The sequence below is a fragment of the Pieris brassicae genome, chromosome 5 (genome assembly GCF_905147105.1).
Source record: "Pieris brassicae chromosome 5, ilPieBrab1.1, whole genome shotgun sequence".
In the NCBI taxonomy this organism is placed as follows: domain Eukaryota; kingdom Metazoa; phylum Arthropoda; class Insecta; order Lepidoptera; family Pieridae; genus Pieris; species Pieris brassicae.
The window spans coordinates 5,928,757-5,954,866 of NC_059669.1; the positions used below are offsets into that span (position 1 = coordinate 5,928,757).

Genomic DNA, 26,110 nt, shown 5'->3' on the forward strand with positions numbered 1-26,110 from the left:
TTCTACATGTAAACAAACACTGAACTTATTTAGGAATTCGCGTCGGGTAATTAAAATAAATTTTATTTCATTCTTATGGTAATATTGTTGTTTTGTATATGAAGGGATCAATACACTTAAAAAATTTGTAGATACAAATGTATAAAATTGGTGATCTATCACAATCTTTCCGTCAGCCTAAGCTAGTCAACAAGGAACCTTTTTGTTATGTTTTTGGTGTTGATCTAGTGGCATCAGCGTGCAACACTCATCCTGGGGTTATAGGATCTATACCCGGCTGTACACCAAAGGACTAAAGGTCTATGCGCGCTAAAATTTGTTTGAACTTTGTAAAGAAAAAACATCGTGAGGAAACCGGCATGTCTCATATCCAACAATTAACGTACACGTGTCAGATAGAACACTGATCACCGACTTGTCGATAAAATAAAAGATGGTCGAAAAACTGTTGTAATCTAAGACCAAGATTGTAGGCGCAACTGGATTATTATTATATATTTTATTATTAACATATGAAATTATATGAAGTTATTTAAATTACACATCCTGTAAAAGAGAAATATTAATTGAATTTAGGATTTATTTAAAATTATTGTTATAAATTTATAACATCTTTTCATCCACAATCCGCGGGGAATATGTATTCACACAAGTGTCGTGAATACATATAAGGTTTTCTACTGAAATGTCGTTTACATACGTCCCAGGGACATTTGGAATTAAACTCGTATATCACTGTCCGCAAAATGAAAATACTTGGTGAAATAATATACATTTTCTAACACCTATCTACAATTGTAATTTTTGAAATATTTTATTTATTTATGACATTTATATAAGCGCGGTTTCATAGCGGCCGACTGGCATGATCCTTAGCACGATAAATTAACAATGAACAACTTGAGCAGCGAACTAAATGAAAACGTGAATTACACGTGAAACAGATAATTATATATGTATACGAAAAATTGGTACACTCTGCAACGAAAGTACTAGTTTCAGCGACTTTGATCAGCCTACGATATCTTTTATGTACTCTAGAAGCGGCTATTATATCAGCACAATAACTTGCAGTTTTAATTAAAATGTGGTAAGTACTTAAGTTATACGAGTATATTGCAGTGCATAAAGTCGAACTGAAATTGTACAAGTTCCTTAATATTGAAGCTATTCCCAAGCTTTAGTAATATTGTTAAATTAAGTGCATTAAAACCATATGGATGCTAAATTTAAAGGTGTTTTCATTACGTTATATTTATTTCAGATTCTATATTAGATAGAAAATACAATTTATTGCATTTTCGTAAGACTACATACGTTAAAATTTGTACATAAAATAAGTCACCGCTGCATCAAATGAGTAATAAGATATACCTACTAATAATATATATACGTATACGTACGTATACTTTTAATAATAGCCCGCCTTCGATAGATCTTGGCCTCTTGACATTGAAGTCTGACTCTAAAATTCAATTAATATAAAACCCCGTATATTAAATTGTATGTTTTGGCACGTTTCCTTAGACTGCTTACTTTACCGTACAAGCATGTATTAATGTGGATTCGAAACCGCAGCATCCGTGCGAAGAAACATGCATTAAAAAAACTTACTTGGATTAGCATGTGATCGTAGCAAACGCTGTTAAGCTGTTTATGTATTGTATTGACAGTGGAGAGGAACCTTAACATACCAAATTGCAGTATCCAAAACTACAGTTGAAGTTACATGAAGCTTGACTTAGCTAATGAAATAGGTTCATTAGTTTCTTAAGGGTAACTTTAACTTCGTTAAGGATGGTTTCCTGTTACTCTTATTTATAATTTCTAAAAACATAATGCTTGTTTTAAAATACGAGAAAAATATAGTTTTACAATCTCACTTTGACATTGCAATGTCATGTGCCAATACGATACTTATTTTTATTTTAAATGTTATCATTGAATATACTTTAAAACTAACCGACTAATATCATATTGGGATAATTATTATTATTATTATAACCCCTTTATTTCCATAATCAATAATAATATTTTAAACAAGTATATCATATGATGAATTATTACATAATCTGTACTGTATTACATATTATATTACTATTAATAATCCTTAAATTTAAATTCCAATCATTATTAATAATTTCAATGTATATACATTTTAAATGATAAATACATTAATCATAAATCATTATGGATAAAGGCATCTACGGGTAAAGGCTTCCTACTTTTGCTCCACCTTTGGTTGTCCAAAGCAAAACTTTGGTGATCCAGTTTTCACCAGTTTTTCTTTCTATATGATGGACATATGATTTACTGTTTTAATAAAAAAATATTAGTATAATAATATTAGAACATAAAAATTATGCATTAGTAAAGTAGTAGTAGTAGTAGCAAATTATCCAACGTACGTGACACTTACATACATATTTAAATGAATAAACAGTTCGCTAAATCATTACAAATCATAGGAGCCTCGAAAAACAGTTCAAAATTTATATAATATTTAATAGCCACTGCTGTCTATTCCGTGGTTTTACAATTTTACGTGTAAATAGTCATTTAATGAACGCTATTGGCGCCAAATGAATGGAGATGAACGGGCCATGTAATCCGAAAGCTTGAATTGAGACTTCGGCAAGACGAAAGACCTCTTGGTCGCGCATCGGTTAGGTGGACCGGCTACATCATGAAGCATGTAGGCTGGAAGTGAATGCAAAAGGCGAATCGCAAGTCAAGTTGGAGGAAAATCGAGAAACCTACGTCTAAAAATGAATAAATCCGCCAAAAATGACATTCATCACAATTTAATATTTGGAATATAGCTGTATTACTAATGTAAAATATTGTTACGAAGACGGGTCGACTGCAATGTTTCTAGATTTTTCCACTAGTTAGAGAACTTTTCATAAGGCTGTAATATGATTTCTTACCGTTTCAGGAGAGGGTCAATCACATATTAGAAAATTGTAATTTCCATAATGTTACCCTAGTTTTCAGGAAGCTGAAAAGCTTTTTTCAGTCGGTTTCATAACATGTGTAGTAGAGTGGTGCAGTTTTAAGGAGATCCGTTTTCAGGCCTAGGTATACCCCTTTGATGAAGGAATATTCTAGACGAAACTTTCTTGGTGTGAGACAAGGACGAAATGATACGAGAGAGAGAGAGCGAAGATCAGAACTTTCTCGAAACTAGACTGACACTCTAGAACGCCGTACGACAAGGACGGAGCAACGTACGAAAGAGACAAAGAGTGCGGACGTTCTAGAATTGTGCAATTGCTACTCAGTAGCAAGCCCGCCTAGAGAGGTCTCGAATATTGTTTAGAAATATTTCCAGGGATATATAAGCGAGCCGAAACGCGACTAGTCACCTTTAGTTTTGAATGCGATAACAAGAGAGAAAAACCGAAGCGATAAAGTGATTACAAGTGATAAAGTACAGTGTGAAGTGTGCATAAGTGAAGTAATAAGTGATTGATTTTGTGTGTTATATGCATCTCTGCAATTGGTGCCCATAAATACCTCATTGTTTTTTCAAGAAATAGAAGCTTAAATAAATCTACGGCATTTTCTATTCGATCCCCTAGCTCGTAACAATATTAAACGCCGACATTATCTAGATAGTCTTGCTTACTGATATTTTATAATATTCAATACTTTATTTAGGAAATTTTAAAGGAGGCCTGTGTTGATTTCGATCTTCATCGTAACAAAGTTTTTTTCCGGTTTGCGAAACCGGACTATATTTATAAATTAAGAAATATATTTTTTAATTTATAAATATAGTCTAAAGAAAAAACGGTGGAACCAATAACTGGTCAAAAGTGTCTTCCCATTAACGGGAATTTAGTAGAAACTAGAAACATTTCCATCTGTTTTACATCACTATCACCTAATATAATAATATAACAATATTAAAAAATAAGTTTTACCTTATTTTATTTAAAATGGAAATCAAAGTCAATAGATGAAACTTTGCTTCATAAAGTGAACACAATTAAGCATGTTTGCTCCATAATTTGTATGCTCCGACTTTGATGTTGTGATATAATGAACTATCGCAATACAGCCAAGAATTGCTGGTTAAATTACTTTGCAAACATTATAAATTTATTTATTATTTTATTACTATTTTTATGTACAGCTAACCTTTAGCTGTACATAAAAATAATCTCTGAGGATAAGTAATCATACGAATAAATAATTGTATCTATACTAATATTATTAAGAGGAAGATTTCTATGTTTGAAAAAAAAATACTGTACCGTTGCGATCATGTTAACCCAAGACCTACATTTATTAAGTATGAATATTTATATCACCTGTTACGCAGACTGACCCTGAGAAAGCAACTTTTGCAAAGTATTCAAGATATTGCTTAAGCTTCAACGATAAGTATACACGAGCATAAGGTTATGCATTCGATAGCGCCACAGCATCGTTTTGAAAAGATTTAACCTATATGTTGAGGATTTACAAAAATGCACAGTTTATTATATTTTATAATTATTTTGTTCTTCTTGTTCTTTTGTTTAGTCTAAATTATGAGAGTATTTAGAATTATTAATGATATTACATGTCGATGTCTCATGTGACATGGTACGAGAAACTCTTACCAGCCCTCTGCTAGTCCAAAGATTTCAAACCTAAACATGTACCAAAAAATAAATCTTGAGCACCGAAGTCTGTAAGTTGAGCTACCTTGCACACTGTTAACTAAACATTACATTTTCTCAGGTAATCATTACAATTTATAATTGAAATACAGTCAAAACCATTAACGACGACATTGTTTACAACATACCGGTTATATTGACCATAATCAAAGGTCCAGGCTAAATTCTATTGTATTACGTACTAACAACGTCCGAGGATGACTATCGGTTTTTACGACCAAATATGAGTAGTCCCTTCGATGTCGTTATAACAAATTTTGACTGTAATACAAAAAAGAAATGCAACAAAGTCGATATTCGCATGTTGGAAATTAACTTACTGCAGTAACATTAAATACCAGTTTTAGATATATTAAATTTTATCATCTCATTGTTTTGCCAGTTGACATAAAGATCGATTTAGTATTGGTCGTGCGCGTGCCATGATAAAAATTTGATAAAACAAAAATGGCTGTTAAATCAGAAGGCGAAAATCTTAGACCTCGTAAGTTGCTAAATCGTTTTTAAGGAGTTCTGTAACTACATTTTTGTCGACGTTACTTTCATTATCTATAAATTTAAAAGAACTTGTTTAGCGGCTTAAATAACTTAGGTATTTGAATGTTTGTTTGACATCATTATTAAATAATATTTTAAAGACAACTAAGAGCCAAGGAATAACCACACAAACAGCATTTACTTAATTACAATTGCCTGAGTGACTATTATATTAATTGATTAATTTGATTGATCGATTATTTATTTACGTTATTTATATACTGGTATTTTGTTGGTTTAAGTTTAATTAGGTTACTCAGGGATTACACCATTCTAATGGTGAAAGTTTGATATCAGTCCAGTAGTTTTTGAGTTTTTTCGTTACAAACATACAAATCGCTTATATTTACAGTACAACGAACTACAATATGCTTTATATTGAGTAAATTTTATTACACGATAGCAAATTGTTAAAAAAGTAATACTTTGTAATTAAAGCCTGTATTTAATTTTTGCAAGACTATTGGAAATTGTAAGAATTTAATAAATAAATTTCCTTTTGTTCTTATTTCCTCTTCAGATTGTTTAATTGAGGAAAATGTAAAATGAAGTATGAGGAACGATATCGATAACAAATAGTATTTATCGAATATTTAATAATATCGAATTATTTTCATTTCCTACTACTCCCACGTATTTGCTTTTATATAGCTTTTAGAATTCCTTGACTACATCTAAATAACTTTCAATTTAGTCATACAAACTTCAAAATAATGGCAAAGAAAAAATGTTGAGTTCTAGAACTCAATATTCTTTATTTAATTTCTATTTTTCTCGTAAATAAGTGGCTAGCCTTCTTCTGTAGATACAAGGTAGAATATATGTCATTTTCATTAGAATTTTTCCTTCCTTCGAGAATATGTTAATTGCGCCAATAGAAAGAAAAACACACAAACGCACAACCGGGATTCAAACACGACATCAGGGTTGAGAATCACCACGATCAATCACAAGACCTATAAGGTTAATAAGATTGTTTATAGTAATTTTACATTTAGGTAAAATTAAATAGAAATCGAACACAAAATCAATAATCATGTTTGTTTTATTCTCACTAGATGAACAAGATAGTTTGTGTCCTATATATAGGTATATAAAGCACAAAGTATTGTTCCATTAAGGGTTACCTAGAAAAAATCGCTTCTTAGCGATCAGGCCTACTGCCTCATTACTTATGTAACCTTTTTTTTATAAAAGGTAGTGAAGTAAAACGAAGTGTGAATAAACAAATATATTTCTTATTAACTGGCATTATGAGGAAAACGGCATGTCTTCCACACGGGTTCAGATTTAGTCGTCAGTAAGACTTTTAGATGCCAATTAAAATGCGTTTTTGACATGCGGAAATTCACTTAGCGCTTTCAGAAACGGAGAAGTAGTGCTAAGTCTGAACCGTACGTCAAAAATGTGTTTGATTGTTAAAAATGTGATTATATTTCTAATATCGGATTTTTTTAGGGGGTCTAGGTGTACGCCATGTTCAGACTTTCCTTTTATTCATGGCTATGCTGCTGGCATTCAGTATGCGTGTCAACATCAGTATGGCAATAGTTGATATGACCGATTCAAAAAATGCTACGGTAAGTTATGTTCTGTGGTATGGAAATACATCTGCACCATTGACAGGGCAAAGCTGATCAGCATCCTATTCTCGCAACGATTATTTTTCCATCCATATCCAACCAGTTCCTGTATCGAATATTGCTTTGAGCTAAACGATTGTCAAAAGAACTTTCCCTTACGACTAGTAGTAATACCCGGGCTTAAAATACCGCCTTTATTATGAATTTACGTTTACTGACAAATGTATATGTTTTTACTCAATGCAAAAAACAATATTTAATTATAAGAGAGTCAAACTATTTATAAAATTAGTTCAATATTAGTGTACAAAGTTTATAAACAAAACATGTTTATCTATGGTATAACGACGTTAACATATTAGATATCTATAGGTTAAGCGTGGAAAACTCAAAGGTTATCATTTTATAGTTATAAGTGGGGATTTTACGACCCCAAGTATTAATTGCAAAACTTCCATTGATAAATGAAAATATATTATTTTTTATCTTCATAGGCCAGACTTAATGCTTAAAGTTAAAATCTAAAATCATGTTTCGTCCCTAAAGTTAATAATGCTTTTGTGTCATTGGATTTGACATTTATATATTAAAAGTACATGAGATTATTTTTGTCTTAAAGACACATTACTGTGTTATTATATAAACAAAACAACACCTTGCGTAATGAAAATATTACCCCAACTCATGAGTTGGTAGTTCTGGGTAAAGGGACGGAGTTATTGGGTCTAGGGACGGTCTGGGCCGCCTTGCGCATATTTGTTGCACTTTTGTCATTATACAACCCCTAGGTTATATTAATATTAAATTAGTAGTGCTTGGTAGTCTCGCTGACTATAAAGGTATAGTAATTTAATATTGATATACTTACGTTATTGTGCAAAGCACATAAACATTAATTCATATTACAATTATTCACAGATAATCGAAAAATAATGAAACAATTTTACTAGTAGTCGTCAAAAAAACACCAGTAACAGTCAGTTCATTCTTACAAACAAAACCGGGTTATTTCATAGAGTTTACGATGATTTTATCAAATGGTCCCCTGCCTAAAAATATAAGATATAAGATAAGAGGTTTTCTCAAAAGCTGATATAATATCAAAACATCACTCAGATAATGTATGATAAAGTATATTATAAACATCACGTGGATTGGAAAAACAATTTTGAGATATTGGTATGACAGTGAATAGTAATTTATCTAAGGATGTGGAAATAGTAATCGCATGAAAAATTGCCCTTTACAATATGCGCTAACATTAGTCTGGTGGTTAAGCGTCCAATGGATTAAATTTATAGATATAAATAATTGAAAATATTCATTCGCCTCACAAAACCGTAATTACAACATCGAACCGTACAACAACTTCTTTATAGATGTACTATATAAATGGAATATCTAATACAATGGAAAACAAGTGTCTTTGATCTTGACACAATTGCTGTGTGACAGCTTTATTAAAGGCTATGCTGATCATTATCATTCCTGAACGTGCAGATAGTTAAGATTTGTGGGTAGGATGAAAGATTCAAACACGTACGTTAGCTAGAATAAATCCGTTTCTATTAAAAAGGTATTTACGTGGACTATTAGTTAACAAATATTAAAGCCTAATAGTTATAATTGCAAGATTTGGAATTGTAAACAGAGCTGTGATTGTGTTTGCTTCTGATCCTTTGATTACATTAACATTGTTGACTAATAACGGTATTGATGACTGACGAAGCATGCTCTGAAACTGGCTACACGTTCTTAATAGGTAAATGATGCACTTTATTACAAGCTTGCATGATACAAATACTATATCTGTAAACTCTAGTATAAAAATCATCTATGATAAAACTAAAGCCATAAAAAATATTAGAACTTAAACAAGTTACAACAACATATTTAATTATATATTTCCTCAAATGCAAGTGTTTATTTGTTAAAATATGAGTTAGTTTTAATAAAAACAAAACTTCGAATATTACAGAGCCTGATTAAGGATCGCCGTAAACCACCAAAATGAATGTCGTATTGGCAAGGAAAATAAAAAAAGAAACTCACATCTCGACTGGCTAAATTACTAATAAAAATCGCATTTTATTTCAAACATATACATGTACCATATTACTATTTCTTAATTTATCACCTTGAGAAGTATTATAAACCGAGTATTTTATGGAGGTATGAGACAAGTTGGCAATCCTCGTGCCGTCTAAAGGGGTCAGTTATTTGTTTATCAACTGGAGATTCTTATTGATAATGCATGCATGCATCCAGTCACAATCTAAGCTCACGCACATCCATCTTAATCCTACACAACCACACATGTGCACATTCTTATAACTCGTACCCCAAAAGCTGCAACTGCAACGCCTTAGAATTAGTTCATAACCATAAGTACCCGGGGCTTACAATAGATGACCGAATGTCCTGGAAAATGCACATTAATTCTGTCTGTGAAAGGCTAAGAGCGATACTTGCCAAATTCACTTTAATAAAAAATAAAATACCTCTTAAAACTCTGCTACTATTATACAAAGCACTAGCCGAACCCATTATAACATATGGACTTTCAAGCTATGGGAGAACATGCAAAACTTACCTAAATCAAAATATTTGCAATACAAATACGTATTTTAAAAACAATTGCTCCCATAAAATTAAAATCACAATATAAAGAGGACTACAGAAAGCTATTTGCATTTTTCAAAATTATTCCTATACACGAAAAAGTGTAACTAGGCTTATTAAATGAAAACTACTTTACAGAAAATTACCTCAAAACAATTAAAACTCACTATCACTATTCAACACGTAGAAAATTAAAAAACGAATTTCTATTACCCAAATACAATAACTTATATGAAGAAAAAAAACATTAGATTACATTATTCCAAATTTAATAAACTCTTACTAATATAACAAGAAACAATATTAAATTTAAATTTAAAAACTACTACATAAGTCAAACAATTATTAATTATGCATAACAAAAATTATGCTATATACGTCATTAAAACATATTCGGATATAGGAACTCATCCTGTATGTGAATGAGAATTCTCGACAAGAACAGGTTTCTTTTTGTTGGTGTGGGTGTTTAGATTTGTTTATGACGTTTTACGTGCAATTTTAAATCGTTTGAATGGTTTGATTGTTATAAATTTACAGTTTATATGTCACTGGCCTTAGTATATATATATATGTTAATGATTTAAATATGTTCGACATCCTGCTGGATAGAACAACTGTGTACAGTTTGTGTTTCCACCACACCAAGTTCCTTTATATTAAGAACACTTATACAATAAATAAATAAAATAAAAATAAATAAATGTGAAATTTGACATGCTAACTTGTTTTGCCCTTTTAACATAATTACAGATTCGACCCGGCTTTATATTGGTCTTCGCCGGTCTTATAACTCTAGAAGACAGTTTCTACATAACTTGAGTCTGATGTTGTTTTATACATAGTTTGACCTCGCTTTAGTGTTTTTTTTAAAGAGACTGTAAATATAGAAAGTAGCGTTTTTTATATAGATTAGATCAGTTAATAAATTGACCGTAAAAGCTTTATGGTTATATTATTCACATGCAAACTTATATTCTCTTTCAGTATTTCGAGTGGAGCTATAGTATCCAGTCTATGATCCTGTCATCATTCTTCTGGGGCTACGTGTTCCTGCAGATTCCTGGAGGTGAACTAGCGAGGAGATTTGGAGGGAAAGTGCTGATCACCATCTCTATTTCTGTGAACTCTCTGATCTCAGTGTTAATGCCAATTTTGGCCCAGATAGTAAGTTGTGACATATTTAGAGCATGCAATGAACAGTGTATGTAACAGTGTTCGTCTGAACTTTCAATTATGAAAGCAGGAGCTATTTAGCGTAGAATTAATTAATAATTATTTATATTATACAATCCTTCTTTTGTAAATAAATGTTATAAAATCATATAAGTTTCTTGAGGTAACCTACTAAATTTAAATATATAATACCGTTCCATGTTATAATTATTTACTTTCATAATTTCAGGGTGGATGGCAAATGGTCATTGTATGCAGAACCCTTCAAGGTTTGACTCAAGCTTTTGTTTATCCCTCTATGCATCATCTAGTCAGTCAATGGATACCAATAGAAGAGAAGGGGACATTGACTACAATTATTTATGCTGGTAACTATACTTGTATATATCATGCTATATATTATTAGAAAAATTGTTTTACGATCGCAAACTCTATTTTCATATTAGTATTTTGAATCGATCGGTACCAGTTTTTAATTTCCTTTCTAATGAACCAGTTTCGTCCTATTCGTTCCTAATTTTAAATGAAATAATAGTATTTTTAATTACCGATTTTAAATTTTAGGGGCTCAACTTGGTATCGCGCTACAACTTATGGCAGCAGGTTTCCTGGCAGAGGCTTGGGGTTGGCAGGCAATATTTTACACTAATGGAGCACTCGGAATCATTTGGACAATTATTTACTTATTTATCGGCGCTGGCAGACCTGAGGATTCAAAATATATATCTAAGGAAGAGTCTCTATACATTCGCACCTCTTTGGGAAGAGTGGAAGAACCAAAGGTAATCTTTATTTTTTAAATTATTAATTAAAATATTGTCTGCTAAGAGTAATCATTAATCATTGTAAAAGCGTAAAAAATATTGTATCAATGCAAAATTTTAAACTTTATATTATGTTCCGTTCAGCTGACTAAGTCAATGCTATTAAATTATCTTCCAGCGAGTAAAAACTCCTTGGTCCAAGATTGTTCTATGCTTACCGCTCTGGGCCGCTGTCATCGGGCACTGCGGACAAAACTGGGGTTTCTTTACCCTAATGACTGAAATGCCAACGTATATGGCCAAAGTCCTTGGCATGAATTTAACACAGGTATGTATATAACCAACTGTTTTAATAGTGGGAGACAACTAAAAAATTAGCCTTGGTCTCCGAAACTAGAGAACGCCAACTTTACGATAGCGCGCTACCGCTTGCCAAGCGAGAACTTGGAGCTCACCTAGTCTACATCATTTTTGTCGAGCAGATCTGTACATAACGCCTTTTTATTTTCAGAACGGAGTACTATCTTCGCTTCCATATCTAGCTATGTACGCACTAAGTTTTCCTATGGGAATTATGACTGATATCATAGTGAGGAAAAAATGGTTGAGTGTTTCCAATACAAGAAAACTGTCAAATACTATAGGTATACACTAGTATATATATAACCTGTGAATTGTCTAAGTTTGTAATTTTTTATGTCGTTTAGAAGGGTAAAAATGAAACAAATGAATGGGTTTTTTAAACCACTTAAATTAGGCAGTTTAACAACGTGTATGTCCAATAAAGTGCTGTGTTATATATATGACAAATCATTTTTTTCGATAGGTCTTTGGGGTCCCGCAGTAGCCCTGATTGGCTTATCTTATATCCCAGAAGGAAACTTGACATTAGCAGTAGTGATGCTTACAGTATCTGTGGGAGTCAATGCTGGAACCTATACGGGATACATGGTAAGACGATAAAATCATATAAAAATTAAATTTTCCAAAATGCGCGAATAAGTTAATAAAAGAACTATTTATTAAGTGTTACTAAAATCCTATGTTGATTATTTACAACAGATGATACATAAAAGGTAATATGTAGATATTACCATTTCTTTACTATAAGTATTATAATATATAGCGAGTAACTGTTGCCAGCATAAGGTAATTCTGCCACAGAGCCGGAAATGTCCAATCTTTTTATTATTATTTTTATGAGAGGTTAAGATTCTATTGTAAATATTATGTCAATAAGAAAATAATAATACTGACTTTTCAGCTGGTACTCAACGACTTGGCGCCAAACTTCAGTGCAAATCTTATGGGCATCTCAAATTTCTTTGCCAATATAATTTCAATCATTGCTCCACTTTTTTGTGGTGTCATCATTCAGGATGAGGTAATTTCATTTATGACAAAAAGATAAAAAATTGACACAAATAAAGTGTATAGACACTTTTCATCTATTTAATATTGACAAGCAGCTAAAATGCTTGCATTCACAGTATGTTTATAAGCACTAAATAATTAAATAAGTGGTGAGGTTCTTCAGGCCTTTAGGAGTTATTATTAATTCGAATTAAATTTCGAAAATTCTTCGAATCTTGTAAACATAGATCTCTAATAGTTACCACAGATAACTATAAAAGCCAGGGTTTTTACAGAGCCATGCATATCATTCATTACGGTTAATTTGGTGTGTAAATAACCAATTACATCAAATTAATTTTTAATTACATTGATTTATATAACAAAAGAAGCCCGTTATAGGGTTTGAGCCTCGGTTGTAAGCCGCTGTAACTATTCCATTCCAGAGAATGGAACTGTTCCATTTCTTTATAGAATAAGCTGTTTGTACATAATGTCACTTTCTTTTCAGTCGGACCCAACTGAATGGCGTAAAGTATTCTTCTTAGCATCAGCTGTTTACTTCTTTACCAATCTGTTCTTTATTTTATTCACAACATCTGAAAAACAACCTTGGAACGAACCAGAGGAAAATGATATTGGTAAGAGTACTTTTTATTAAAGCTTGTGATGTCTCGCATTTTCAACTGTTTGTTTTTCTCTCAGTTGCCTTCTTTTGTTATTTTTTCATTTTACGTTCACAAGATTGTGTTGAAAATTGGCACACAGCAGATTGACTCCCTCGTGTGTCTATTGCTATGCGCCGATGTTTCGAATGTATTTCGCTTTTCTGCTAGGTAGCAACTTGATTGGTTTTGTTTGATATTGTATATTGTAGGTATAATAAATAATATATTTTCTTAACTTGGCTCACATTATTTTGGTGGAGCAAATATTTATATTTGTGCATTATGTTACATATTTCAGCACTAGTTTCTAAACTATTTTTTTTATGCCTCTTAGTTTTTAAGCGCAAAAGAAATATCATGTATTTTTTTTCAGAAACCAAACCGGAAGTAAAAGAAAAATGAAGAAGCTACTAGTATTTTATATTGTATTTTGTACATGACTGAGTTGTTACAGGGAAGAAAAACGTTGTTATTATTTTAAGACATTAAGATTATATGGCATATGTTACTGTAAAATAAATACTGCAATTGTTTTAATTTAAGCCAAACTAATAATTAAAAATAATAAACAATTGTAAATATATTTATATAATGGTCTTGATTTTTCTTGGTGATATTATCTTCTTTTCAAAGCACTCTAGAAGCTTATTTATTCACTTGTATACATCTATTTTAGTTTTTTTTATTATACGTCTAGTATATCATAAACATTTTATAGTAAATCTGGGAAAAATATACAATTACATATAAAAAAACCAAAACAAAAGTTACATCAGGACCTCAGATTGTTGTATCTGTTTCGTTATCATTTGTAAGTGTCAAGCTTCTTTGTCTGACGCAAGCAATCTGTCCTTCACGCAGCGTTAAATGCGCACTTAGACAGAAAGTCCATTGGTCCGCTGCCAGGAAATAACGACTGTAGGGATGAAAGTCGCACGCTGAAGCCCCTAGGCCGGCCAACACTGCTGTGGAGTTACATATAAAGAGAAACAAAAATTTTATACAGTGTAATTACAGATTGACCTAGAGCAACAACTTAATACAAGGCTAACTTCCAGATTAAATTCGTGAAACGTATTAATAGATAGAAGGGTGAACAGAGAGCCACACGATGACTTACTGGCTCATGCCTAGATCTTTAAAGATTATTGTCGGATAAGCGGCCGGCTCGTTTATCTCACAGCACCATCAAATAGAGTAAACTTAAAATATCCCTGACGTAGGTCAGGGGATCTCTCTTAAATCTAGCTGTAAGAGCTTCAACCCCTTTTTCTGTAAGAAGATTTTCATGTTATTTCGACTTATATAACAGACTCCTGTATGAATATAAAATATATACGCACTTAATACAGGCCATGCTCATGCATGATTCACACTAAAGATAAGGCAGATGGTACAGTAGAAAATATTAGAGCCGCAAACGAAGCAAGAAAATAAATTTAAACTCCCTAGAGAAAGTATACTTTAAACTAAGTGAAAATTATTTTCTCTTTGCAACAAACGTGAATAAATGGATGTTAAAAGTATATTATTCCCAAAAATTTACGTATAAGTTTCTGTCAGTAAACGGCTAGTTTCTGTCAGCTTCACAAACCATTTAGCAAGGATTTTAGGACTATTTGTATTGTCTAGATAAGTCGCCTAAGTAATATTAGCGATTATATAGTAAATCAGATCCGACTAAGTTTCCGACCAAATCATTGTTTATTATTATGGAATGGCCCTTATATTTCGTCGGATTTACGATATTATTACAGATAAACTTTTACCGCATTTCAGCACTCAAAAAAATTATTTAGATTTTAGGTAATATGTGCTATTACTATACCTCGTCTCAGAAATGTTAATATTTCGATGTTTCCTTTGGCATTACATACATGCATTGCCAAAAAGGGTTACACTTATACTTCCTCCTAATATAAACTACCTTACATGGCCAATATCCTGTCCAACATAAACGTGTATGATATATTCAAACGTTATGTCAAAAGGCTGTAGGCATAGGCGCCTATATCATATGATACAGATATTGGATATTTGAATGCAAATTGTTGAATTATTCGTGTCTGTTGCACTGTTTACAAGTAGATTTTAGTAACGCCATCTGGAGAAGGTTACTACTTTATATATATATAAGTACTTTATTATATAAGTTTTACAAAAAAACTTTAATTCCACAATATATTTCACTTACTTCTATTGATAACTATATTTTCGTCTAATAATTTAGGTTTCATGGTAAAAGTTTCTGTTTATTTAATTTAAATTGTGAAAATGTGATTATGAAAACGTACAAGAAAAGAGAAAAGAATGCAGAGTTTCGTTAAACTCTGATTGATCAACAACATAACACAGGCACGGAAATAATTCATTGTTCCAATAGAGAAATGACAATTAAATCACTATTACTAGTTCAACATCCGGATGTAGCAAGCACATTACAAAAAGGTATTAAAAGGATTTTTTGAGGATGAACTTGGGCTTTTATGATAGGTCGCCTATGAAGTCCTCGATATCCCTGTCCCCGGTAGCACGCTGTTATTAGCAAAGGTGGTGTTACGTACTTTTGGAGGCCAAGGTTCACTTAGGGTTGCTGCGCTATCGAAGTAAGTAATATTTTTTCCATCTATTGGATACAATTCCATACTTTTGTAGATGTTAAAATTGTGTAAGTTAAAAAATTTCAATTCCATTTTGTCGTTTAAGGACATTTTTATACACAGTAAGAGATTCAAGTACTTTCATTACATGTTGTATAATACTTATAATATAAAGAATTGCGTCTTTAGGAAAAGGGATCGAGTGGGTTCTTATCCCTTCACTTAAGTTACACTTTTCTAAAATAACCCTACATATTACTGTGAGATTGTAGCAGAATGGGATGGGAATGAATATAATTATTTATGTTTTATTACAGCAAGTATATAAAGAGCAAATTATATATTTTTTTTTATAAAAAAATTATTCCCTTGCTTCTGTCAATGTTCCAGACGTTTTGAAGCCAAAAGGCGCGACTTGTCTGGATACGTTAGCTCCTTCTTACATTCTTCGGACAAGCGCAAAAGCTGGTGCGGACGAAGAGCAGACGCAAAATTATAAACGGCTCACATATTCTTTAAGAGTCTTTCCTCCAAAATTGATTTTGTTTCCTTTGGAGAAGGGATTGGATGAGTGTGACGACAAATACAGTGACATGAGATTTATTGAATTAAGTAAACAAATTTTTACGATTATGACGAACAAATTTACGATCGTACGTACCAACGTAACGAGCGTATTTACTGAAAAAAATACATTTTGATTATTTTTTATTGATGTGGAAGCTGTCAACATTGAAACATTTTTGGGTGGTTTCAAAAAGGAGGAATAAAAATAACATATAGTTTTGTATTCACTATCCGGATAAGGTAAGTTTTACAATCTAAACTAGGTCTACGACTAACTACAACAAACTCAGATGTTTGAGTGCATTCGCGCCTAATTTAACATGAAACGCTATATGAAAATCAATGCTATATAATCAAATATTTTATGCTGCATATATAAAATCATGTATGATATTGATTATAGGACAGAACACAACAGTTATGACTTAAAATAGTTTACACTCATCTAAACACGTAAATTAATTTAAAAAAAATTGAGTACAATGTTTATGTTAATGCAAAACTGAAAACTGTATCACTCGACTACGCATGTTGTAGAAACTATATAAAAAATATATATCCTGATAACTATTGTAACATTATGAAAATTTCAATTTTTTAGTATGTGATTGACCCTCTCCTGAAACGACCTTAAATCACATTTCAGTCTGCTGAAAAGTTCTCTAACTAGTGGAAAAATCGATAAACATTTCAGTCAACCCATCTTCGTAACACTATTATACAAAAATATGGATATTTCTCCATGACCCAATCGTGAAAAGCTCTTTCTATAATATTGTTAATTTTGTGAAAACGTTGTTATCTCTGTCTGGTAATATTTGTTGATAAACTTATGCACTATAGTATCTTGAAATATTTTTTATAAAACATTTTTATAAAGAGCACTCGACTCTAGTTAAGTTTAAAAGTTTTATAATGATTTTGTTCTAAAATATACTGTTCTTCAACTAAAATGTATTCTATTTATTCCCAAAATACTGGAATTTTCTCGATGCTAATTTGCGAAAAGTAAGTGGGGTAAGTGTCATTTTTCCGATAACTTTGGCCTTGATCGATTGGCCTTGAGTGATCATTAGCGTAGCTAGTTATTTATTACACTGGTCTCTGAAATAATTTGTGTTGCTTAACCTTAGAAATTCAGAACGACATCCTGACCTGTACACTAAACCATACGGCCGCACAGGCGCCGACGGGCTTACTGTGAATATTGTAATTAATATATTAAGAGTAATTTGATTTTGGGAATGAGTTTAAATTTATTTTACAATAACAGTACCTTAATTAAAGACTTGTCGACATTAATAAGTTTTAATTAGTAAATTCTTACTGATGATCCAATTAAATGCTTATTGTGATACAACAATTACGTTTATACAATTTTTATTGCTTAAAGATAATACAAGTATAATAATATCGTACTGTCTCGATCAGTTTATTTATAAACCGGTCTGGTGTTGGCCGTGTTTTCTTGTGCTATGAAAAATTTGATATTATAAAATAATGGTTGCCATTGTGGATAGCATAAACCTCCGACCGAGTAAGTTGAATGTTTTCGGAATACTTAAGCGAGTAAAATACTAATTTGAGCCCCACGTAACATGAAAGTCGTTAAAGAAAGATCACAGTAGAAAAAAATTCACTAATAAAAAAAACACCAAAATAATTTCCGTTTTATTAATTGTATGTTAACCATGAAAAACGTTAAACAATTTTACGCGCTTAAACATAAAACTACCTTTTTTTACATGAATATATTATACAACTTATCAAATAAATAAGTGTATGTTTTCCTCTATTTTATTTTTAATTATATTCAATTGTTATAAATTTAAACAATGAGAACATATTAAAAACAAGGCTTACGTATTATTGTTAATTACGTCATGTTGTTTTTTAAGTGATAATTTCTTTTGCATCGTTGCGATTTGAAAGTCGATGAAACGCAAAAGAGACAGACACATTCATAAAATTTAACGTGGGAGAAAACGAGAGGAAGCATTATACAGTGTATAAAGTTAAAATTAGTGTGTATTAAATTATTTTCTGAATTAAATAAAACGAAGATGTGCAAAAAAATTAAATAAGAGATTAATTTAATTCAATTATAAAATTAGATGAAATTTATCAATTTTATTTACATATCATTAATTATAAAATCTATTTGAAGTGAAAACTTCTTACTTCACTAATTTAAAGTTTATATACTGAATAATGCTTAAATCTTATGAATTTATGTGCCTGTCTCTTTTTACTGTCGCTTTTTCGATTCATCGACTTTCATACTTTAATTATTTAAGTTTTTATCAAAATTAAAGATTGATATTAAAAAAATAAATTAAAGATAAATCTAATTCTACTAAAAGATAGTGAACACAAGTCTAATTTACATATTTATTAATATAAAAACTTTTTGCATACTTCTTTTTGCTTTTTTACATACTTCTGTTGGCGCGTTAGGGAAAAATGACTGATGAGAGTAGGTATATATAATTCTATTGTTAGTGTGTACGTACGCATACGTTTTTTAGTTGTAGTTTTTATAAAAATGTATAATTGATATTAATATCAAAACCTTAACTTAAAAATTAAAATTACATTAATGTCATTATATTGAAACCAAAATTTTGGAAGGTTTCACTCCTAACACGTGTATTATGTTTTGGTTGTGTGCGTCTGTTTTTAAATTACTTTATTGGAAATTCATCATCACGGAAAATATACTTTTCTCTTGGCAAGAAACACATTTTAACATCAAATCTTCTATAAAGTTATATTATATTATAGTATTTTTTTTTTCAGAAGGTCTTGGAGTTCGCCATGTCCAAACACTTCTACTCTTCATGGCTATGTTATTAGCTTATAGTATGCGCGTAAATATCAGTATGGCCATAGTCGACATGACAAATGAGAAAAATGACACGGTAGGTTGACATATGAGAATTATCGAAAGTCATCCTTAGACAGATATGATAAATGATAAAAATGTCCTCGTAGCTTATTTTGTATGTTGATAATACTATTGAAGCGAATTTATGAATTTCAAAACACAAGACAAGACACAAACCGACATTGGTTGGAACCATCACTTTCAAATCGTTACGGCGTTAGTTTATTCTTTTCATCTCCGCAGTGGTTTTGTAACTATAAATTTAAATACTTTTCCATCAAATGCACGTACCGCCTATTGTAATATTAGAATTTATAGTGCAATCGCCCATCTAAAGCTATTACTCCCCTTTTCTACATAAAGGATTACTTGAACACTCGTTATTATGTTTTAAATTTGTACGTTAATTTAATAAAATTATTAAAAATAAACAATTGATCTTTATTCATGTACATCGGTAGAATTCCTACTATAATTAATGCCAGAATTCATTTCGTGCACATTAATTTACACAATTGAATATATGCAAACTTCGTTGTCAATTAAATTTCGTTTAATTAACTGAAACCGAAGGTCGGCAATGTAACCTTTTTGCAAAAAAGTGTATAGGTAAATCCAATTACATTTTTTTTTTATATACAGCAATAAATAACTAACAATAAAGGGTCAGAAATCTATCTGTTCAAATCGATAACACCAAATGATTTTTAAACTAAAATGGCTCTAAGTTTCGTTCGCATAAAATTGCTATAGAATTTCACATTTTTGTGCATAAAACTCTTATATTATATATTATCTTATAGTTCAATGCCACATATACTCTGATTAAAACAACATAAAAATTAAACCGAAATACAGATAATTAGAGGTCAATATTAAACTATAAACAATTATTTTTAACTTATTATTTAAAGATAAACAAGAAGTTGTATGTTATGAATATTTATTTTATTTCAGAGCAAGTGAATACGGTTTTCCTTCTCTGCCTAAAATCAAGGCAAATACCATATGTTCTACCAGAAAGTACGGGCACTGGCCAACTTATGAAACTTTAAAAAACGTACTGCATTTGACTTTGAAATAGTTTCATATTCTCATCATAAAATCGTATCCTTAAGCGAAGTAACTTTCCAGGGTATCTAAGCGATGCCTCATGGCTGAAGGACTCGCTCTTAGTTGACCAGATTGGTCTTGTTCTTTCATAAAAATACTTTCTAATCGTAACGTTCTTATTGAGTCGTTGATAAATTAGATAATATTAAGGGTTAAGTTAAGGTTATCAAAATGGGTGTGGCAGTTCTCGGGACATAAAATAGAGACCTTTGGGAACGGAAATTTTTTATATAAATGTCCAGAGCCCAAGAGGTCATTTGATAACTTTGCAATTAATTTTTTAATTGCGAAGCATATTTATTTCACATCTGTACTCACTGTGTAAAAACCTGTGATATAAATAAGTAAAAACATTTTTCTTTTCTTTCACGGTTGACTGTTACATTTTTTACACATAAAGATTGCATATACATTTATTTCAACCAAGAATTCAATTACGTTATCATAGTTTAAATATAAAACCCATCACCTATTGAACCCATTTGTTGTTTTCATTGAAGTGACGTTTTACATAAAACAATTGTAAAACTAGACAATGAATTCTTGTTATAGAACTCCGTACCTAAACTTGGTAATAGTTTTTGTTATTAAAACTTTTAATAGTTAAGAGACTAGTACCGACGTGATGCGAATTAGTTCGCAATTTGCAAAATTTATTCCAATGAAGTTAAAACACCTCTAGAATTACTTAGAAATTAAATTAGTTTAAACTTAAACTGTCAAAGTGAATTAAGTACTCTAGTGTCAAATAAAAATATATTTTTTATTAGAAGGAATTTGGTTGCAACTGGAATTGGATTCTGTATAAACGCTTCTTATACACTAATATTTGATACAGACAAATAATTCCAGCAAATATTCCGCAGTTTCGCCCGTATGATATTGAACCTCGATTCCCAAGGAAGTAATAGTTATTTTGCATGTAAAGGTAGAATTTGTATCACCTATAAGGTTGTGAATACAAAAAACGTAGCAGAGCTTCAGAATTAACTAAGAAAATCTCGCTCTAACATAGTTGTTTCATCCCGTGTCCCGAAAATATTGTACATTAAGTATTCTAAGCCTTCTTTATTTATACAATATTATTGTATAAATATTGGCAACATTAGAGGTTAACAAGACGAGTAACCATGACCATTAGAACCATCTGTGCAGGTTAATTAATGTGACAATGAATGCTTAAACTTAACTGCGATATAGTGTTACGGAAAAATAAGTAATACCTTGTAACATTCCCCTATTTATTGCTGGGTCTCGTAATTTCTCTCTTTTCAATAGGTCATATTCTTATTCGATAAATGGGTTAAATATCTAATACACAATCAATTCGATATAAAAAAATATTTCTGAGATTGGTGCTACCAAAACAAACTTTACAACTTTTATACTGTTCTTAAGGAACATACTGATACATGAATGATTCTATCCGACATTGTAATTATTGCATTATAAACAAAATATTTTTAATTTCAGTATTTCGACTGGAGTTACAGCATACAATCAATGATCCTTTCATCATTTTTCTGGGGCTACGTGGTGCTGCAAATTCCTGGTGGTATTCTAGCTAGAAGGTTTGGGGGAAAAATGCTTATAACGATATCTGTATCCGTTAACTCTTTGATCTCTCTTCTCATGCCAATTCTGGCTCAAGCAGTAAGTAGAAAGTACTATTTCAAATCTCAACTACTTACTCGGTGGCTAACCCGACAAACAACACCTCTATAAAATTCAGCATTGACTTTACGTACTACGTTTCTGCTATGGGGTATATATATCTGATATTGACACACCTACTCGTACATTGGTTTCCGTTGTTAGGTGAGGTTATTGGAGTTATTTGCTAAAGAGGAGTAACGCTAACCAAATCTTAACAAATTCTTAAGTCAACAATAGAACCTTTTTTGACTAGACTAAAGAATAATTATTTTTTGTAGGGTGGATGGCAGATGGTAATAGTATGCAGAACTCTGCAAGGTCTCACTCAAGCATTTATCTTTCCATCTATGCACCATCTAGTTAGTCAATGGGTGCCTCTAGAAGAAAAGGGGACGCTGATAACTATTATTTACGCTGGTATGGTTTGATCTTAAAAATATTTCCTTATATTGTTACAAATGAAAGTATAAAATGTATATTTACAGGAGCTCAACTTGGTATCGCCCTGCAGCTTATTGCAGCTGGATTCCTCGCAGAAGCTTGGGGTTGGCAAGCGATATTTTACACTGATGGAGCGCTAGGCTTAATATGGACTATAGTTTATTTGTTTATTGGAGCAAGTGGGCCAGAAGACTCGAAATGCATTTCAGACGAAGAGTCACTTTACATAAGGACTTCATTGGGAAGAGTGGAAGAACCAAAGGTAGGTAAAATTTTCGAATCATAGTAGAAATCGACAGTAACAAATATATTTATTGTTTTATTGTTTATTTTTTTAGGTACTGAAAACACCATGGTCCAAGATTCTACTTTGTTTACCCTTCTGGGCAGCTGTAGTAGGTCATTGTGGTCAAAACTGGGGTTTCTTCACTCTCATGACTGAAATGCCAACGTATATGGCCAAAGTTCTTGGCATGAATTTAAAACAGGTATTTTTCTATGATCAGCTTTATTTATTTATTCACACCTGTTACCATATACAAAAAACAGGTTACGGTCACATAAGTAATTAGGCAACGGGCGGCCCTATCACTAACAAGCGATTTCTTCCAGGCAACCTTGAGTTAATTAAACTTTCTTAGCTCGAATCTTACAATGTAACGTTTTCATTATATTATTTATATTACGTACTTAACTTGCTATGTTAAAAAAGTGAACGAAACAAAATATACTTCTTAAAATGTGAACCGATTTTTTATGTTCTTTTATAATTCTGACTGAACTGAACCATTTTTAGAACGGAGAGCTATCTTCACTGCCATATTTAGCGATGTACGCCTTAAGCTTCCCTATGGGAATCATGACTGACGTTATCGTGCGGAAGAAATGGCTAAGTGTTTCCAATACAAGAAAACTTTCAAATACAATAGGTAAGGCGAAATTTTGTTTACATACAAAAGTAAAAAATACGCATTAAAGCCACTTTGTTACAGGAAAAGAAGTAGTATCTAAGTTGGGTTTCATCGATAGATTATCATAAGACTTTTTATTAGAGAGTGATAACTATATTTATACAGCTAGGCTTTTTTGTTATTTTCGCTTTGTCTTACAATCATAAATGCATTATTTGCTGTATTATTACGAAAAAATATCAACTAAGTAGTCTCGTGCTCTTTTTCAGGTCTTTGGGGTCCAGCAGTGGCTTTAATTGGTCTGTCATACATTCCCGAGGGAAACATGACATTGGCAGTGGTGATGCTTACCGTCTCAGTTGGTGTCAATGCAGGTCAATATACCGGTTATATGGTATGTATGGTATCTAAATAAACAAGTGAAAATTTATATTTTTTATAATATATAAAGTACATTTTCAGTTGGTACTGAACGATTTAGCGCCTAACTTTAGTGCAAATCTGATGGGTGTTTCCAACTTCTTCGCGAATATCATTTCTATCGTTGCTCCACTGGTATGCGGAGTCATCATTCAAGATGAGGTATTTTTTTTCTATATTATGTAAACTAAATCTGATTATAATATACAGTAGAACCCGTTGAACACGATCACGCTTAATACGATTTCTCGTATAATACGCCACTTTACGCCAGTTTATGCAACATTAGACTTATTTTCATACATTCCTTAACGCTTTATACGATTCGTCAGCTCGTTTAATACGCCCGAGCCCGAGCCGAAAGGTCTAACCGAGCGCTCTAACGTGAGCTCCCAGAAAGGCACCGCCCGCCCGTTCGTGAAGAACCCAAGATACTGCAGGGTTTTCCTGGATATTCTTCCATTGATGACAATGTAGCACCGTACGAAATTCAATCACAAAACGAGGACCTAAGTGCAAAAGTTGAATTCTATTGAAATTATTTTATTGCTAATGCATTAAAATCTTCCTGTCAAACCAAAATAAGTGATTATTTTACATAATGTAATTATAATTACACTAGATATTTAATGTAATTTATTAATGTATAATTTAATACCTATATATACCAAAATTAGAACATAATACATAATAATATGTAGTACGAATTATTTTCCATATCCCGCATAATACGCTTTCTCGCTTATGACGCCTTTTTGGTAGGATCCCTGAGAAATGGTCTTAAGCGGTTTTAATGTATTCCGATGGCGCACTATTGCTACGTCGTAACATATTCCCGATTAAAATTCCATGAAAATAAAGCCAATACAATTCTTATTTACAGTATTCGAATTAAACATGAATTTAAATAAAGCAAACCGTATAATAGATCCTATATTTAAAATTAAAATCATTGAATTTTTCATAGACTGACCCGGGCGAATGGCGTAAAGTATTCTTCTTGGCATCAGCTGTCTACTTCTTTACCAATTTGTTCTTTATCTTATTTGCGACATCAGAAAGACAATCCTGGAACGAAGATGAAAATAATGATATCGGTACGTACTCTGCATCAGTTGGACATTGTACTAATAAATATACGATATATAATTATGTGTAAATTAGCTTCTGATGTAAATAACTGTAAACAAAATAGCTCAGTAAAAGTACGAAGCCTTAAATATTGAATGAATATTAAAATAAATTTATGAAAATTATAGGCTCAATAATAAATATTACATAAAAAAATAATTGCAACTTTTTTTTATTCCAGAAACAAAGGAACAGGAAATTCAGGAAAAGTGAAGGAAATTATAAAGTTAAATTCGTTTGTATTTTGTACCTGATTGGAAAAAGGCTATTTTAAGACACTATTTAATAAACCTGAAAATATATACTATTTTTAATCAATCCAAAATAATCAGCAATATATACAGTTTAATATAATCCCTGTAAAATATTCTGAATACGTAGTACAAATAATCCAGATCAAGCAAATGTATCGGTAAATATGGTACACAAAAATGCTTTTATTTTTTCAAAACATTTCTCAAGCATCGTTTATAAAGGGGATCATAGTTTTGTCCTATGTATCTAAAGTTATATAATCTAACTATACGTTTTATGGTTTATAACATAGATCTGCTAAAGTAAGGACGGATGAAGGTCGGAGGAAAGCTATTAGCCACAATTACTAATATTTCGAATACCGCCTTCACATTGTTTCATAATTCTAGATTCGTAAATGTTACCATTTGTTGATTTGATTTACCTCAGTATCTGTTTTCTTTATAATTTTTTCACTTACAATTGAATTTAAATACACGATTGAAATGAAAATATAAGTAATTCTGTGCAATGCAATATCCGAAGCGCGTTGATAAATTTGGTATAAGTAAAAATGACTCAAAAGTCGAAAAGAGAAGAGAGAGAAATTTATCAAAAATCCTGGCGGCTCGAGCGTAAGTTAACAAATAGGTGCTCATTTAATACCAGCAATTTACTTGAATTATTACATTTCTTGGGGCAATGGGCTTGTTTGATGATTATAATTCGTAGGGAAAACAAATTTTATGTGTCACTTTGGGTAGAATGTTAAAT

The 26,110-nt window shown here is 31.5% G+C and overlaps 2 protein-coding genes across 4 annotated transcripts; both read left to right on the forward strand.

Annotated features, from left to right (window-relative positions):
* Positions 1-5,060: 5,060 nt before the first annotated feature.
* Positions 5,061-13,957, forward strand: LOC123710297 (putative inorganic phosphate cotransporter). Of its 3 annotated transcripts, none has more exons than XM_045662104.1 (11): positions 5,062-5,157; positions 6,669-6,790; positions 10,403-10,582; positions 10,821-10,959; positions 11,156-11,373; positions 11,534-11,683; positions 11,867-11,999; positions 12,182-12,306; positions 12,620-12,739; positions 13,220-13,349; positions 13,750-13,957. In XM_045662104.1, exons 1-11 carry the CDS (start codon positions 5,121-5,123, stop codon positions 13,776-13,778), a joined length of 1,383 nt encoding a protein of 460 aa, XP_045518060.1. In that variant the 5' UTR covers positions 5,062-5,120; the 3' UTR covers positions 13,779-13,957. The 3 variants fall into 3 exon arrangements, with proteins under 3 accessions (XP_045518062.1, XP_045518060.1, XP_045518061.1); XM_045662105.1 differs by lacking the exon at positions 5,062-5,157 and adding an exon at positions 5,749-6,173 and having other exon boundaries at positions 13,750-13,956; XM_045662106.1 differs by lacking the exon at positions 6,669-6,790 and having other exon boundaries at positions 5,061-5,157; positions 13,750-13,956.
* A 4,007-nt stretch (positions 13,958-17,964) lies between these two features.
* Positions 17,965-25,404, forward strand: LOC123709203 (putative inorganic phosphate cotransporter). The gene is made up of 11 exons (XM_045660308.1): positions 17,965-18,080; positions 19,343-19,464; positions 22,017-22,196; positions 22,478-22,616; positions 22,685-22,902; positions 22,979-23,128; positions 23,437-23,569; positions 23,821-23,945; positions 24,014-24,133; positions 24,939-25,068; positions 25,284-25,404. The coding sequence occupies exons 1-11, from the start codon at positions 18,044-18,046 to the stop codon at positions 25,313-25,315; spliced, it is 1,386 nt and encodes a 461-aa protein (XP_045516264.1). The 5' UTR covers positions 17,965-18,043; the 3' UTR covers positions 25,316-25,404.
* Positions 25,405-26,110: the final 706 nt, after the last annotated feature.